Source organism: Maylandia zebra, unplaced genomic scaffold (genome assembly GCF_041146795.1).
Source record: "Maylandia zebra isolate NMK-2024a unplaced genomic scaffold, Mzebra_GT3a scaffold11, whole genome shotgun sequence".
Classification (NCBI taxonomy): domain Eukaryota; kingdom Metazoa; phylum Chordata; class Actinopteri; order Cichliformes; family Cichlidae; genus Maylandia; species Maylandia zebra.
The window spans coordinates 8190101-8204347 of NW_027490041.1; the positions used below are offsets into that span (position 1 = coordinate 8190101).

General features: G+C 40.8%; 1 protein-coding gene across 1 annotated transcript in view; it reads left to right on the plus strand.

Moving 5' to 3' along the window:
* The window catches only part of LOC112433555 (protein NLRC3-like), a 286257-nt gene that overhangs the window by 261796 nt on the left and 10214 nt on the right, over positions 1–14247 (plus strand). The window contains exons 2-3 of the mRNA XM_076881271.1: positions 11536–11591; positions 12198–12250. Coding sequence (XP_076737386.1) covers positions 11560–11591; positions 12198–12250 — 85 coding nt within the window. The 5' untranslated portion in view covers positions 11536–11559. The remainder of the gene's footprint in view (positions 1–11535; positions 11592–12197; positions 12251–14247) is intronic.

Sequence of the window (14247 nt, forward strand, 5' to 3'; positions counted from 1 at the left end):
CTTTTCTCTTTAAACTCTGAGGGGCTGTAACTTTGGCTTCTATTGGCAGATTTGCATGATTGACCCTCTTTTTAAAATAGTTTTAGCCAAGAGAATCAAGCTAACATCACTGTTTTTACGTCAGCTCACGTCACACGAGCTGTTTCAAGAAAAGTCCTCCTGTCACACAGCAATGCCTACATGAATCACACCACTCTGCTTAAATAATAATAATAATGTTTAGTGAAGCAGGTGAAGCAAAGGGCTGCTTTTAATAGGCTGGGAGACCCAGGTGTGCTGCTTTAGCTGCTGAGCCTCTCATGCTAGCCTCCATCTATAAGCTGGGATCACAGGAGCACTGCAGTCCTGACTAGATCAAGGATTGTTATTCATGCAGGTGACAAAAGTTTACATTCACAGAGTCATAGGATTGAGCCTGGTTTGAAAAGCAGCTGTTTAATGCAGCTGCTTAGAGTTCACACACAGTAGAAGAATCAGACTTGAGTCACATTTCAAACACTGGAAAAATACTCAGCAAGTAACAATGAAAACAGCACAGACTCAGTATATCCTGTTCAGTCCTGTGTTTGATATGAATGTGCTGTTCAGAGAGGATCTCGTGTCCTCTTTTACAAAGCCTTTGTTTCATGATGTTTGTGTATAAATGAATGTAGGTGTGTTTCTAAGTGTGAAGGAGCCCTGGGAGAAAAGACTGAAGCTTGTGCCAAAGAACAAACAGGAAAGAAAGATCAGCATTAATGAAGACGAGCACAGAAGGAGCCCAAGCACGTGTTGCTTTTTCAGATTTCTCTAAAAGTGTGTGTTCATTTGTTCCATCCTTCACAACAAACAACAGCTGACAGACACACATGCACTCTGTGTCACTTCACAGGGGCTGATGAAAGTGGACACAGTAAAGGGAGAGCTGGACCTGCTCTACACATCCTGCACTCTGTTAACAGACTTTATTCTGCAGCATCAACAGATAAAAATATATGAAGATATAGAAACGTTTAACATTGTGACTGTTCACATTAGTGAAGCTGTTACTTTGCTGCCAGGTGGGAAAAGAAGCCTAAAGCTGAGTCTGATTAAACATCTGCTGCACCAGAGAGTTTCATGGCCCTGCTTTATCCTGTGCTTGCTGACCACCTCGTCCTGAAACCTCTTCATCATCCTCACAGTTGTGTGAAGAAAGAGGGAAGCAGGTGGAAACCATCTGTGCTGCTGTGTTCACTTGTGTGTGTGCGTCTATGGTCATATCTAATGTGTACCTACAGACAAACACAAACACCTGGCATTGCACAAGAGTCTCTATGGAGCAACCTGCAGATGTCAGAGATGTGATTAGAGGGTAAAGTGGACTAGTGAGAGCATCTATGTTGTTGTTGTCTGCTGGGGGACAGCATCAGCTCCAGAGATGCATCAGGATCAGCAAACTAATCTGCAAGGCTGCAAGTGTCACTGAAGGAGTTTGAGTCAGTGAGGGACTCAAACTCACACAGCTGGTCAAGAAGGCTCAGCAGCTGCTGTATTTCCTGAGGAGGCTGAGGAAATTTGGTATGTTGGCCAAGATCCTCAGCAGGTTCTACAGCTGCACTGTGGAGAGCAGCCTGACAGCTGCATCACTGCATGGTACTGCAGCACTACTGCAAACCGCAAACGCCTGCAGAGAGTGATAACAACTGTGGAGAAGATCATCAGGACCCCGCTGCCCTCTCTGCAGAGCAGCTACCATCACAGAGTCCAGAGGAGAGACACACATCTGCCCTCGAGACGAAGGTTCAGAAGTGTGAAATGTAGAACATCCAGACTCAACAACTCCATCTTCCCCACTGCTATCAGACTCCTGAACAGCTGACCGACCTCAAACTGCAGTTTGCACATCAGGTCACTTTGCACACTAAGTTCATTTTGCACATTGAACTCCATGTACATCCATGTACATCGACATCTGCAGACCACACGTGTCTTCAGTTACTTATTTGTACTTATTTGCAGTTATTTATCTTTTTATTTTATTTTTTTAAGTTATTTTTTATCCTTATTTTATCTTTTTATTTATTCTTATCTTGTTCTTTTAACCATTATCTAACTTGGCATTGTGCACGGTGTGTTTAGATTCAGTTTAAATTCAGGGACATGGAGCCCCTGTTGATCCTCTACCTAATCACACGAGCCACAGTGTGAAAACGGGTGTGGGTCTCAATCAGCCAAGGTTTTGGGTGAACCCATTGTGAGATCTAGCCCCACCCTATCATGTGATTTCCTGTGATCAAATGTCCCAGGATGTGAGTGGGCGTTAAGACGTCCATGTCCCTCTTCAAGCAACTTAAAGAAGTCCAGACGCTTTTCTTTCCAAGCTCCTTCAACAACATCATTCATAGAACAGCTTCCAGCTTCTTTTGCTCGGCTACAGTTTGGATGGATTTGCATTTAAAGATGCAACAAGACTAAAATGGTTAGGGTCAGGAGGTCAAAGGTCAGAGCTCCTGTGGGTCTGAGGGCGGCCTCACGCTGGAGAAGGATGAAGGAGTCTGACCTGAGCCAGTGTTTGACATGAACACATCAGCACTGCTGTCAGTGAGCCTAACGACAGCCGTTAGCATCATTTCAGTGTTTCAGTCATAAAAACACTTCCTGTCACTGTGGTGGTTACAGTGACATCATGCAGTTTGTGCTTTGACCTCCAGAGGGCGACAAATCAGCACAGACAGAGAGCTCCATTCAAACTTTGCTGCCATCAGGAATAATTCTTCAAATATAATCATCAGTGTTTGAGCAGTTATGATATCAGGGACAATCTAGACATGTGTGACAATACTGAACATGTCACATGACACACCTCAAACATCATGTGATCCACTCTCAGTCTGCACTTTCATTCATGACTTCAACAGGTTGAAATGAGCTTTGAAGAAACATTCAGTGAAATAAATCTTTCATGGATTCATGTGAGCAGCAGATGAACTTTGTACCAACAACATCTTCAATAACAGAGTCTGAATGAAGCTCAGGTGTTGATGCTGCTCACTGATTGGACGCTTGCTTTCAGCTCTGCTCTCAGTCTTTACTGCACAGGTGAAGGTAGAAAGTGTGACTGGATCTATAGACTGGAAACAGAGAAACATGCTGAACATTTGAAGCTTTGCAGCAGAAATGTTCATGTTACAAATACAGCAGAGCTGATCTGGGATCAGTGTGTTCACACCTGCAGCTACAACAAGGTTTCATGTCTCCACACGTCAGCATGTGAACTTTACTCTGACTCAGTCTGAGCAGTCAGACGGCATATTTTTAAAGTTAACACATCAGCACACACAGAGCTGAGCCCCTCCCACCTGTGCTGAGTTTCAGGTGGAGCCCCGCCTCCTTCCAGGAAGCAGCTCACCTGTGTGTCCGTGTTTAGTGTCCAGGTGTGGAGTGGAGCTTGTTGTTGGTGTGTGAAGAAACTGTAAGTTTGCTTTGTTTCCTCCTTTAACAGTTTGTCTTTAGGAACTTTACTGTTTGTTCAGCTCGTGTTTGATTTCTTCACACAACAAACTGTGTGTGTTTGTATTTCCGGTCTCTCCATTAAAGTCAGTGTGTAATGTTTCCTGGCTAACATCAGCTGTGTGCAGCTTAGTTCAGCACAAATCTGCCGCTCCATAGTTCACGGTAACGGACTCACAGCTGGACCAACGAGGCCGAGTGTGTCCGCCACTCTGAGCTACGTTCGTGTTTGTGTACTTGTAGTTTGTACTTTGAGTTCACTCAGAGCCCACAGAGGACGCAGCGTACGTGATGACGTCACAGCCCTTTACCTCCTTTACTGTCACTGTGATTAATATTTACACACGAGACACCTGCAGAGCTCTGACGCTGAGCTAGCACACAGCATGCTAACGCTAAGCTAACGCTAAGCTAACCTAGAACCCAGAGTGAGGTTAAAGCTGAGTAAACACTGACCCCAGACCAGGGGCCCGTTCTTCGTACCTCGCTAAGTAGGTTAGCCGGATTAGATTGTTGACGATTTCGCGTGATCCTGGATCGTTCGGTTCCCCGAAGCTCATCCGGGACTTGCTGTCATAGCAACAGAGCTGTAAGCGTAAACCTGCTGGGGAGCAGGTTTACTTTATGTAAACAGGATTAGATCGCGGCCACGCAGGTATGTCCGCTTCATTCATACGAAAGCAACAGCGATATTCCACCACTGTTTCACCATAAATAAATAACATCAATGTAACTAAAGACAATGCAGCACCTGATCCATTTATTGATTTCACACAGGTCATTTCCTAAAAAAGGGAAATGTACTATTAACATTCTATTACATGTATGTGATTATTACAGATTTAATTCATATTTCAGAGTAGCAATTGTAAATTACTTCGTGTAATCAAGATGAGAGACCACGGCTATAAAAGCGAAGGTGGATTTGGGAAGTCTGTCGCAGCCATGTCCTGTCCGTATACGCGAGCCACCCATTGCGGAAGGTGCAAGATTGATAAGGAGAGTCCTCAGAATTCAGCGTATATTGCGGGACAGACAGGATCCTTTAGCTCAGCGCGACAGTGTGCTCATAGAGAGATATCGATTTTCCCGTGAGGGTATTATTTACTTAACCAACTTGTTGACGAGGGGGTGCAGGACCACCACCTGTCTTTTGTTGCTCTGCCCTTTTCTTGGTTGCTGTTATAAACAAACAGATTATTCCAGGGTCTCTTTCCAAGAGACTAAAAGCAATATAAGTGATAAATATTACCATTCTGTAGAATATTCTTATATTTCACTTTTACCTGTTCCCATGTTCTAGTGGGTCCTGTCGTGGCTCTAATGTGACAGAGGATAAAATATAACATATTATAATATAATGTAATATAATATTGGATAATATAGTGTAATATAATAAATCTACCCTACCGCCTACTGGTGTTGGCCAGAGGGGCCGATGGCGCGATATGGCAGCCTGGCTTCTGTCAGTCTGCCCCAGGGCAGCTGTGGCTACAACTGTAGCTGCCTCCCCCAGTGTGTGAATGTGAGAGTGACTGAATAGTGGCATTGTACAGCGCTTTGGGTGCCTTGAAAAGCGCTATATCAATCCACTCCATTATTATTGTTATTATTAAATTACTTACGAGTTTAATTTGTCAGCAACTTCCTGCCAGCCCTCGCTCCTTGCTTTTGCAGCCTTTGCAGTGTTCCCTTGCGTTCTGATTAAACTCTGAAACTCCTGAAATCCCTCACTCAAGAGTTCTTGCTCTGCTGCCGAAAAATACCGAGCCGAGCGCGCTCCGTCGACATTTTCGCCGACCAATCAGAGGGTTGCCGATCAATGTTTCTACTATCGATGCGTAGCCCCTTTTACGACACCCAGTGATGTCACATTACTGCGTCCAGCTGTAGTAATCGTCAACAGCAGGTGTGTTCGGGGAACCGGATTAGCGAGCTCACGGTTAGCGCGATGATTTGATCTTGGATGTGTCATTTGATCTTGGATGTAGTAAGCGACGTACGAAGAACGGGCCCCAGCACCGTGATTTGATTTTGATTTTATTGATTAGCATTCAAATATCTCAGTGAAAACAGAACAAAAATCGACCATAAAGCAAGTAAGCATGAAACAAGGCTAATCAAAAGGTATTGGCTGAAGCATTTGCTTATTACGCCAACCCTTTTCACAAAATATCTTTTTGCATGCAGCTCCTGTACACAGGGCCTGAAGCAAATAAGAAAACAAAGCAAAAACCAAACAAACAAACAAGAAAAAAAAACTTTCCACCTTAGATAAGTAACTACATCAAAGCAAAAGAATCAAGAGGTTGTTTTTTTTTTTTGCTCTTTTCATTCTTGATTTATATATTTTTCTAATACTCTATTTTTAAACATGTTTTTAAACAAGGAAAATGAACTACACCTTTTTAAATCCCTGTCATAACTATTCCACAGGTTACCTCCTCTAACAGAAACACATCTCTGCTTTATATTTGTCCTTATCTTGTTTTTTTTAAAGAAATCTCTTCCCCTTAAGTCATATTGACTCTCTCTGACTTTGAACAGCTTCTGAGTACTGGGGCAAAGCAAGTTATTTTGTGCTTTATACATTATCTGTGCCATTTTATATTCAACTAAATCATAAAATTTCAGGGTATTCAGATTAATAAACAAAATGTTAGTTGGTTCTATATAGTTTGATTGGTTTATAATTCTTATAGCTCTTTTTTGTAACTTGAAAATAGGAAGAGTGTTCGTTTTATATGCATTACCCCATATCTCCAGACAGTAAGTCATATATGGAAGCAACAGAGTACAATAAAGTGTGTATAATGATTTTTTGTTCAGGACATGCTTTGTTTTATAGAGAATAGCAATGGTTTTTGACATTTTTGTTTTCACAATGATAAAGTGAGCTGCTGCTGCTGAACTTGAACAGGTAACAAAGTGATGAGCAGTCAGGCTGCAGGTTTCTACCTGTTCATGTTTCTACAGTAGAATCACTTTGAAGTGTCTTTGTGCTGTTTCATCTTTGATTTGTGTTCATAAACACTCAGAGAAACATCACGTGACCTCATCAGGATCTGTGTTGGTGTGTGGGGCTGTACCTCAGCTTTATGTTGTTACATGCTCATTTGTTCATTTTACACAGTAACATCAAAGTAATGTTATGAGGAGTAATGAAGTAACGTACTCCATTACTTTTAATTAAAGTGTTCTGTGTAATATGTGTAATAATGACTGTTTTGAGTAATGACCAACACTGATCACAACAAAGAGGAAATGCCTCCAACATGCACAAACATTTGAGCCACAACATGCAGTTAATGTGCACAAATGTCTTTGATATGCTGCTCAGTGATGGTGGTGACTGTCAGAGCAGAGCTACTGAGAATCAATAAGTAATATCAATGATGGGATCAGAATCACTAAATTCTTCTCATCCCTGTCAGTATCATACATGTGCTGTATAATGTGATAAATGTAGAGGTGCTGGCTGTTCTCTCACTCTGCTGTTTAGCTGTAAAGGACGCCTCCCTGCCTTTGTCTCATTCATGACCTTTAATAGTCTCTTCTAACATGCAGAGATCTGTATGATCTGTTTCATAGAGTCTAACCAGCCTGTACAGGTAACAACAACAGTCACTGCATCACTGACACACAAACGTCATCTCTGTCAATAACAACATTCATACATGGAATAAAAACACATCAGTGGATCATTGCTGGAGCTGATGTTTGTGCTCCTGGTGCAAAGGCTCTCAGTTTCCTCCTTGAAATAAGTGTTTATATTGTTGTTATATTGTTGGCCCACCATTGATCATGTGACTCATCACATGATCAATGGTGAGCGTCTCTTTTCCTCTCAGGTTTAAATATCTGGGACTCTCCACCGTTTGGTTTTAGAGCTGAAGAAGCTTCTCTGATGAAACGTCTTCCAGAAACTTAAAGACGTCTCTTTTCTCTCCAAGCTCCTTAGATCACATGACCTGGATGACTGAACCTACAGACACATTGACCTGGTTTCTAGGTAGAGCTGGGCGATAGAACGATAACGATATGTATCGCGATATAACTTTTTCTCGATAGAAAAATTAAACTATTGCGATAGACCTCGCCGCTCTTGTCCTCTTAAAAAAAAAAAGAAAAAAAAAAAAAAGGTCAGCCAATCCAAACTAAGTAGCCGCACGTGTGTTTGTTTGGGAAGCAGCCAGCGGGTAATGGAGGAAATGAGTGTGCCGACTAGAAAAATCAACCGAGCGTGACCGAAGAGAAAACAGATGATGGTTCCAACGCCGGAGAGATTGTCGAACGGAAGAGCCATAGAAGTTCCATAGTGTGAAGGTATTTCGGCTATTTCAAGTCTGACAAAAACAGAGTAGCGTGCACTGTAAATGTGCCGAAAGCAAGTCTGGAAATACAATAAACTGGTGCATGCGTCACACTGCGCCACGTTATTGTTTCGGTGAAATGAATTTCTACAATACTGTTAATTCTACTCTCTGCAGTGTTTAAATGCTTACATATACACACAGTTACTGTCCCTCCACACTTACGACTCGGTTCTGCTTCTATGCCCCAGCTTTGTTTACTTTTTCCCACCGAGGCTTCTAGACTTCTGATTGGCCAACATTTCTGCACGGTTAGGAATCTAGCGCCACCTGCTGCTTTGGCATGTTCATAGCAGCGTTTTCCTTCATTTCTGCCTTTATGTGTGGACGGGATTATTTTTTAAAACGAAAACGGAAAATCTCCGTTTTCAAAAATACCCGTGTACGTGTGGACGTAGCCTCAGTCTCTGACTGGAAGCGCTAATTCGTCATTCGGCTTTTGTCAGACTAAAGTAACTGTTAAAACTGTTTGAAAAGCTCAGCTATACAACAAGGAGAGATTGAGAATTTCCTTTTAGTTCTCAGTTTATTTGATATTGACAAAAGTTAGTCCGTTTTGTCTGTTCTTCTGTAAAACAAACTAAGATTTATTTTTAGAATTAATATTTTGTTTCTAAGTGGAATCGACAATTTAGTCTGTTTCGTTTGTTCTATTTTGAAACTTAAACGCTTTAGCGGCTGCCTTTTGTGTAGTTTGCAATATTTGCCTTTATTTATCTGAAAAAGTCTCATGTTCCTTAAGTACATCTACCCTGTTGAACTTATTATGGGAAATAAATATTTAAATAAAAACAAGCTGCTGATTATTTCACATTTTACTTGTGAGCAACGGCACATTTAAATCTTACAAATATAGTTATTTGGCTTATATCGTGATAGATATCGTTATCGCCTGAAATGAAAAAAACATATCGTGATATGAAAAAATCTCATATCGCCCAGCTCTACTTTAAAGGTGATCGTTTAGGACTTCAGCAATAATACAGACAGCAATGTAGTTAGCAGTAAAACAGATTTATTGGGAATTAACTTAAAAAACAAACAAACATCTGTCTCCTATTTTCTGTCACACAGGAAAGAAGCATCAATATCTGATGAGAAGACTTATTTATTTCTTTTTGGGGGTTTTTTCAACAGGAGAAGAATATCTAACAAGTTGATTTGTTCACATCTTAATTTTTAAGTGACATGTGCATTTTGAGTTCATACACTCTTTATATAAGGCGACAGTTTCCTTTTGCAGTATTTTTGTGTGGAGTGTTTTTCTATTTCTTAACAAAAAGGGAACAAAGGTGTTTAAGTTCACCTAGGATGATTTGTCTTAACTTTCACATGGTCTTACTGAGGTGATGTGAATTGAAACATGCATTGTTTTTTGGCGGTGAGGGAGGGATGTGCTGGAAAAGTTTGAAAAGGGACATTGAAAGTGCTTAAGAAGTGCTTGAATTTGACCCTGAAAAAGGCACATGAACCCTGATCATTATCATTAGCCTGTGTAAGTCCTGAGTGTCCTCCAGTTCAGGGACGTGCAGAGGGGGGGGCTAGAGGGGCTTGAGCACCCGCCCCTTTCCTGATGAGTGCCCAAGGTGCCCTTTTGTTGAGGCAACTTTTAAATTTTTTTAATTTATTTTTTTATGTGTGTGTGTGCGGAGTCCTGTCTGTGCCCCTCAACAATAATATTTAACTATTAATCACAGTTTTGCTAAATAAAAGGATCTGGCTTGCATCAGTCACATGATCACATTTAACCAATGATCGCCCTTGACGGCAGAACGCGCTGGTTACGAGCCGGGAACGAGCTCACAAAGAGCACGCGCATTTTTAGCGGTCCGGAGCTGTAGGAGAAACACAAGTTAACTCAGAGACACAGACTGATGCGACAAAACCAGTAAGTAGGTGTACAGCGCACACTGTAGTGTGTAGCACCCAGGAGTATTAGCTTATTACGTACACGTTGGTAAGCTGTCTTGTTGCTACTGACGAACTGAAACAAACGAGTGTGCTGTGTGTGCAACAGCGCGACAAACATTACCTGTCCTTTTATTAACTGCACAGGTAGTGCTGGTCACAGCTGCTGGCTGCCTGTGTAAGGCTGTCATGGGTCTGTAGCTCTGTCACCGTTTTAGGGAACATATTTAGTTTTAAAGTAAGTTTCCGGGCTTTTCCTGCCTTTCTGGAGGGATTATATTTCACTAAAAATGATCTAATATGCATGTCCACATAATAATTATTATAATTATAATATATTAAAAACACACGCTGTATTTTAAAGAACATACATTAAGAAGCAGATTATATTAGATTTATATTTTAAATAAGACAAAATTTGGATGTTACAGCAGTAAAATGATTGTATCTCTACAGTTTAAACATGTAATAAGCTTTGCCCTGCACAGAGTGGATAGTGAAACACATGGAATCATCATAAATACATTATTTCATATTTATTACTTCCCCCTCCTCATTGCTTCATTATTGTAGCTCTAGTAATAAATAATAATGTAAGGATTCTGGATCAGCACCATGATGCCCACAGTATATACAGTATTCTGAAGAAGGTCTAAAATGTCACTGTGTGTGTGTGCATGTGTGTGTTTTATTTAGATGGATTTTTAAAAAAAATATTACTCATGATATAACATTGTGCAGACATGGCTGGTAAGGACATGAGGAGGAAACAGTAGGAGCTGTGTGAGGCTATTAAAGGCAGGGCTATAACATTTTTCTGTCATCATTTTATTATAGATTAAGTGCAAGAGTTGTTAGGTGTGGATAATTAGATTATAGTTTATTGCAATAGCAAGTTGTGCCTTGTTCTCAGATAGACAGCAAGTGCAGAGTGATATATGAAATGATGGGATGGAAGGAAGAAGAGAAGCAAAGAGTGATTCACAGGCAGAGCCTAAATTATTTCTCACAGTTTTTTGTTGGCTTATGGTTCCAAGCGCTGTCACCAATCTTTGCACTTTGTTATTATCTCATGACACTTGTTTAATCAGCTACCATCTCTCCTGTGGACTTTTTACTGTCTACAGTCTCAGACCAACACAGCCCTGCCCTTCCCATATTAGATTCTTGATGAATGTGTGTTGTTGTTATTCAGCATGGTTCAATGTGCCCCTTTTTAACTTTGAGCACCCGCCCCTTTAAACCTCTCTGCACAGCCCTGCTCCAGTTCAGTGTCTTTGTCAGTCCCACATGTGTCGTTTCTGTTCAGCTGGTCTTCCAGTCAGTCATCCATCTCAGGCTCTGTCATTCTGTCATAAACACCAGCCTTCACCACCTGTGAGTCCTGCGTTTGGGTCCTCTCTTCTCCACATCCACACTGCGATGCTGTGACATATACAGTACATAAAATCAAAATTCACGTTTTATGCAACTAAAGTGTTTCATTATGTAGGCTACAGAACATAATTCAGTTATAGACGATATATGAAACATGTATACTTACTGCATTTGAATCATTTAAACCATATGTGATATAAACACCTGCACGTGTGTTTGAAAAAACAAACGCTTTGATTTTGACACCCCAAGAAAATCTTCCTAGATCTGCACGTGTTCAGAGTAAGAGCCGAATAAACAGCAGCAGAAGCTGATTGATGAACAGCTGAATGACATATCAGCTGTAGCTGCAGCATCTGCACAGAGTTTGATTGGCTAACGCTGATTTGTTTGTTTTTTTAAACAGGACAGCAGAGAGAGAGAGGAGGAGATGGAGAGTGCAGCAGAGACAGTGAAGAAGAGGTGAGCATCTGACAGAGCAGAGCCAGTTTAAAGGAGCCTCACAAGCTCACACATGACAGCTTCATCAACATGGAGCTCTGAGTGTTTATTAAAGGATCATTGGACGCTCTGACACAGCTGACTGCAGCCTTTAGCTGTGAGCACACAGTGTCTCACATTTACATTCACTTCCCTGTCAAACTCAATAACTTTAAACAGCTGCTGTTATCAGGTGAAGATAGCAAAGCTTTCAGGGCTGAGCCCCAGTGTTTCAGGATAATGGCCCCAGAGACCACAGTCACATATGTGGGGAAGGATTTTAAGTTTAAAACTTCCTGTAAGCACTAACAGCAGAGACGCACAAAGTCGCAGACAGGGAACAAAGTATTTTAGGTTTGTATTGTCAGATTATTTAATCATTATACTGAACAAATATGTGAAAAAGTAAAAACCTCTATTATGATGAGGTTATCACTACATTCACATGTCATCGATGTGTTCTTTCACACAGATCAGTTTCAGTGTGTGTGGCCCGTACACTAAACCATGACACAAATTCATATGATGTGACACCCAGACTGTGTTCACTGTTTCTTTTGGTAAAATCATCTTCTCGTGTTTTTATAGAAAGATGATGGAAGAACCTAAAGAACAGCCAGCCAAAGCAGCTCCATCAGCAGGTAGGAGATCAGTGCTTTGTATGATGAGACGTATGGATGTATAGACTTCAGGCAGATTCTTTTTTGTAACTGTGACAAGTACATAAAATTCACGAGTTGTAACCTGTCCTAATCTTTGCCTTAATCTTTCTGTGGGACATTAATATAACATGAGAACTTCCAGTCTAAGGAGTTTGGCAGAGAAACAACTGGACTTTTTTGTACTTTGAACCCACATATGAGGTTAAAACGATGCCACCTTAAAATGAAACTGAAGAAATATTGAAACTGAAACAAATGTATTGAAAGTGAAATGATAGTGAAAAAACATAAATATAGAAATTTAAAGAAAAAACTCACTGTTCATGTGGTTTTCACACTTACATCGTTTTTTTCCACGTACAGTTATTTTTTCAGCTTCAATTAGTTGGCACTGCTTCGGCATCTGAGGGTGCGCTTGAGGGGCGGGGCTTCAGAGCCACATATATGAGCCACATATGTTTGCGCACATTATATTGCTGACCAGTGACTGTAGAAATCATGGACGACCTAATATCTGCAGCAGCCGCAGTCATGAAGAAACTTGCGTATCTCTGAACGGCACATAGAGCGGGGACGCTGAGAGGAGGTCCAGCGTTTACCGACTGTTTCAAACTGACAGACTCAGGTGTTCTTCAGTGTCTGCCTGACAGAAGGACCTGAGAGCCGCCACAATATTTTTGGTAAGTGAAAGGTGTTTGTAAGCTAATCTGTAGCTAACATCCTTAGCTAGCTAGCTAAGATGGGCACTCGGCTGTCGGGAAAACTTGTTTTGTAAAGTTTGTTTAGCTAACCCGTGCAGGTGAACGAAATGAACAGAAACGCACCGGGCTGCTCAGTCAGTAACTAACCACAGTTACTGTACTTTTATTATGAGTATTACACTGTAAGAGCAACAGGCTGCACTCTGCTGCAGCTCCTGTGCAGAGCTGATTATTCAATATGTGCAAACAGCAGCATGTTTTCACTCTTTTGCCACATCTGTAAGGATATTAACACATATTTTAAAAAAGGCTTGCACTTCAGTAACCCCTCATTAATCATTAATTACAGATTAAATAGCAAAGCCTAATATTTATGTACTCAAACCAAATACTTCTGCTTGGCAGCTTAAGTTCAAATGTGTGTTTCATTTTTCCTCGGATTACATTTTTAGCACTGACTCTGTGTATTGTTTTTACTAAGTTTGTTTCAAATATTCAGGTTAAATAAAACAGTCTGAATCATTCTTATTGAGGTAAGTTCACAAAGTTACATGTGCAGTACAGCTTACATCCTTTGAGAGGGAAAAAAGCATTAATATTTGTTATGATACCTCTGTATGTTGGTGACCACGGTGCAGCAGCAGACTGAACCAGGACTGAAACCTGCTCCGTCTGCTCATGTATGCAGATTCACATTCACAAAGCACCAACAACTCAAAGGTTAACATTATATTGGAAAATCTGTTGGTATATACGGCTTTAAGAAATAAACAGCTCGTATGTGAGCAGAGCTGAAGAACTAAAGAAATGTAAGAGAAGAACTTCAGATCCTGGGTGTGTGAGGACAGAAGGATCAGCTCTATTTCAGATTTGAGATAAACTTTATATTTCAGTTTGTGATGGTTCAGTTCTCTTTGTGATTACAGGAGCTGCCCTCAGATTCAGACCTCAGCACCACCCAGTGACAGCAGACAGATCATCCAACATGTTCACATGTTAACTGCAGAATGAACTGATGCAAACAGTACAAAGGTTAAAGCACCACATGTGCTGTAGTGAAAGCTGCAGCTGTTTTATGGATAAAAACAAAGTCAAAAGGATTAATCACCCCTGTATCATATGAATGTTGGGTTTTTCTCTGTATCTATTATTGTACGATCTACTGTACAATATAAAGCACCTTCAGGTGACTGTTGTTGTGATTTGGCGCTATATAAATAAAATTGAATTAAATTGAAATGTAACTGTGTCACTATATATCAGCATTAACAGGAC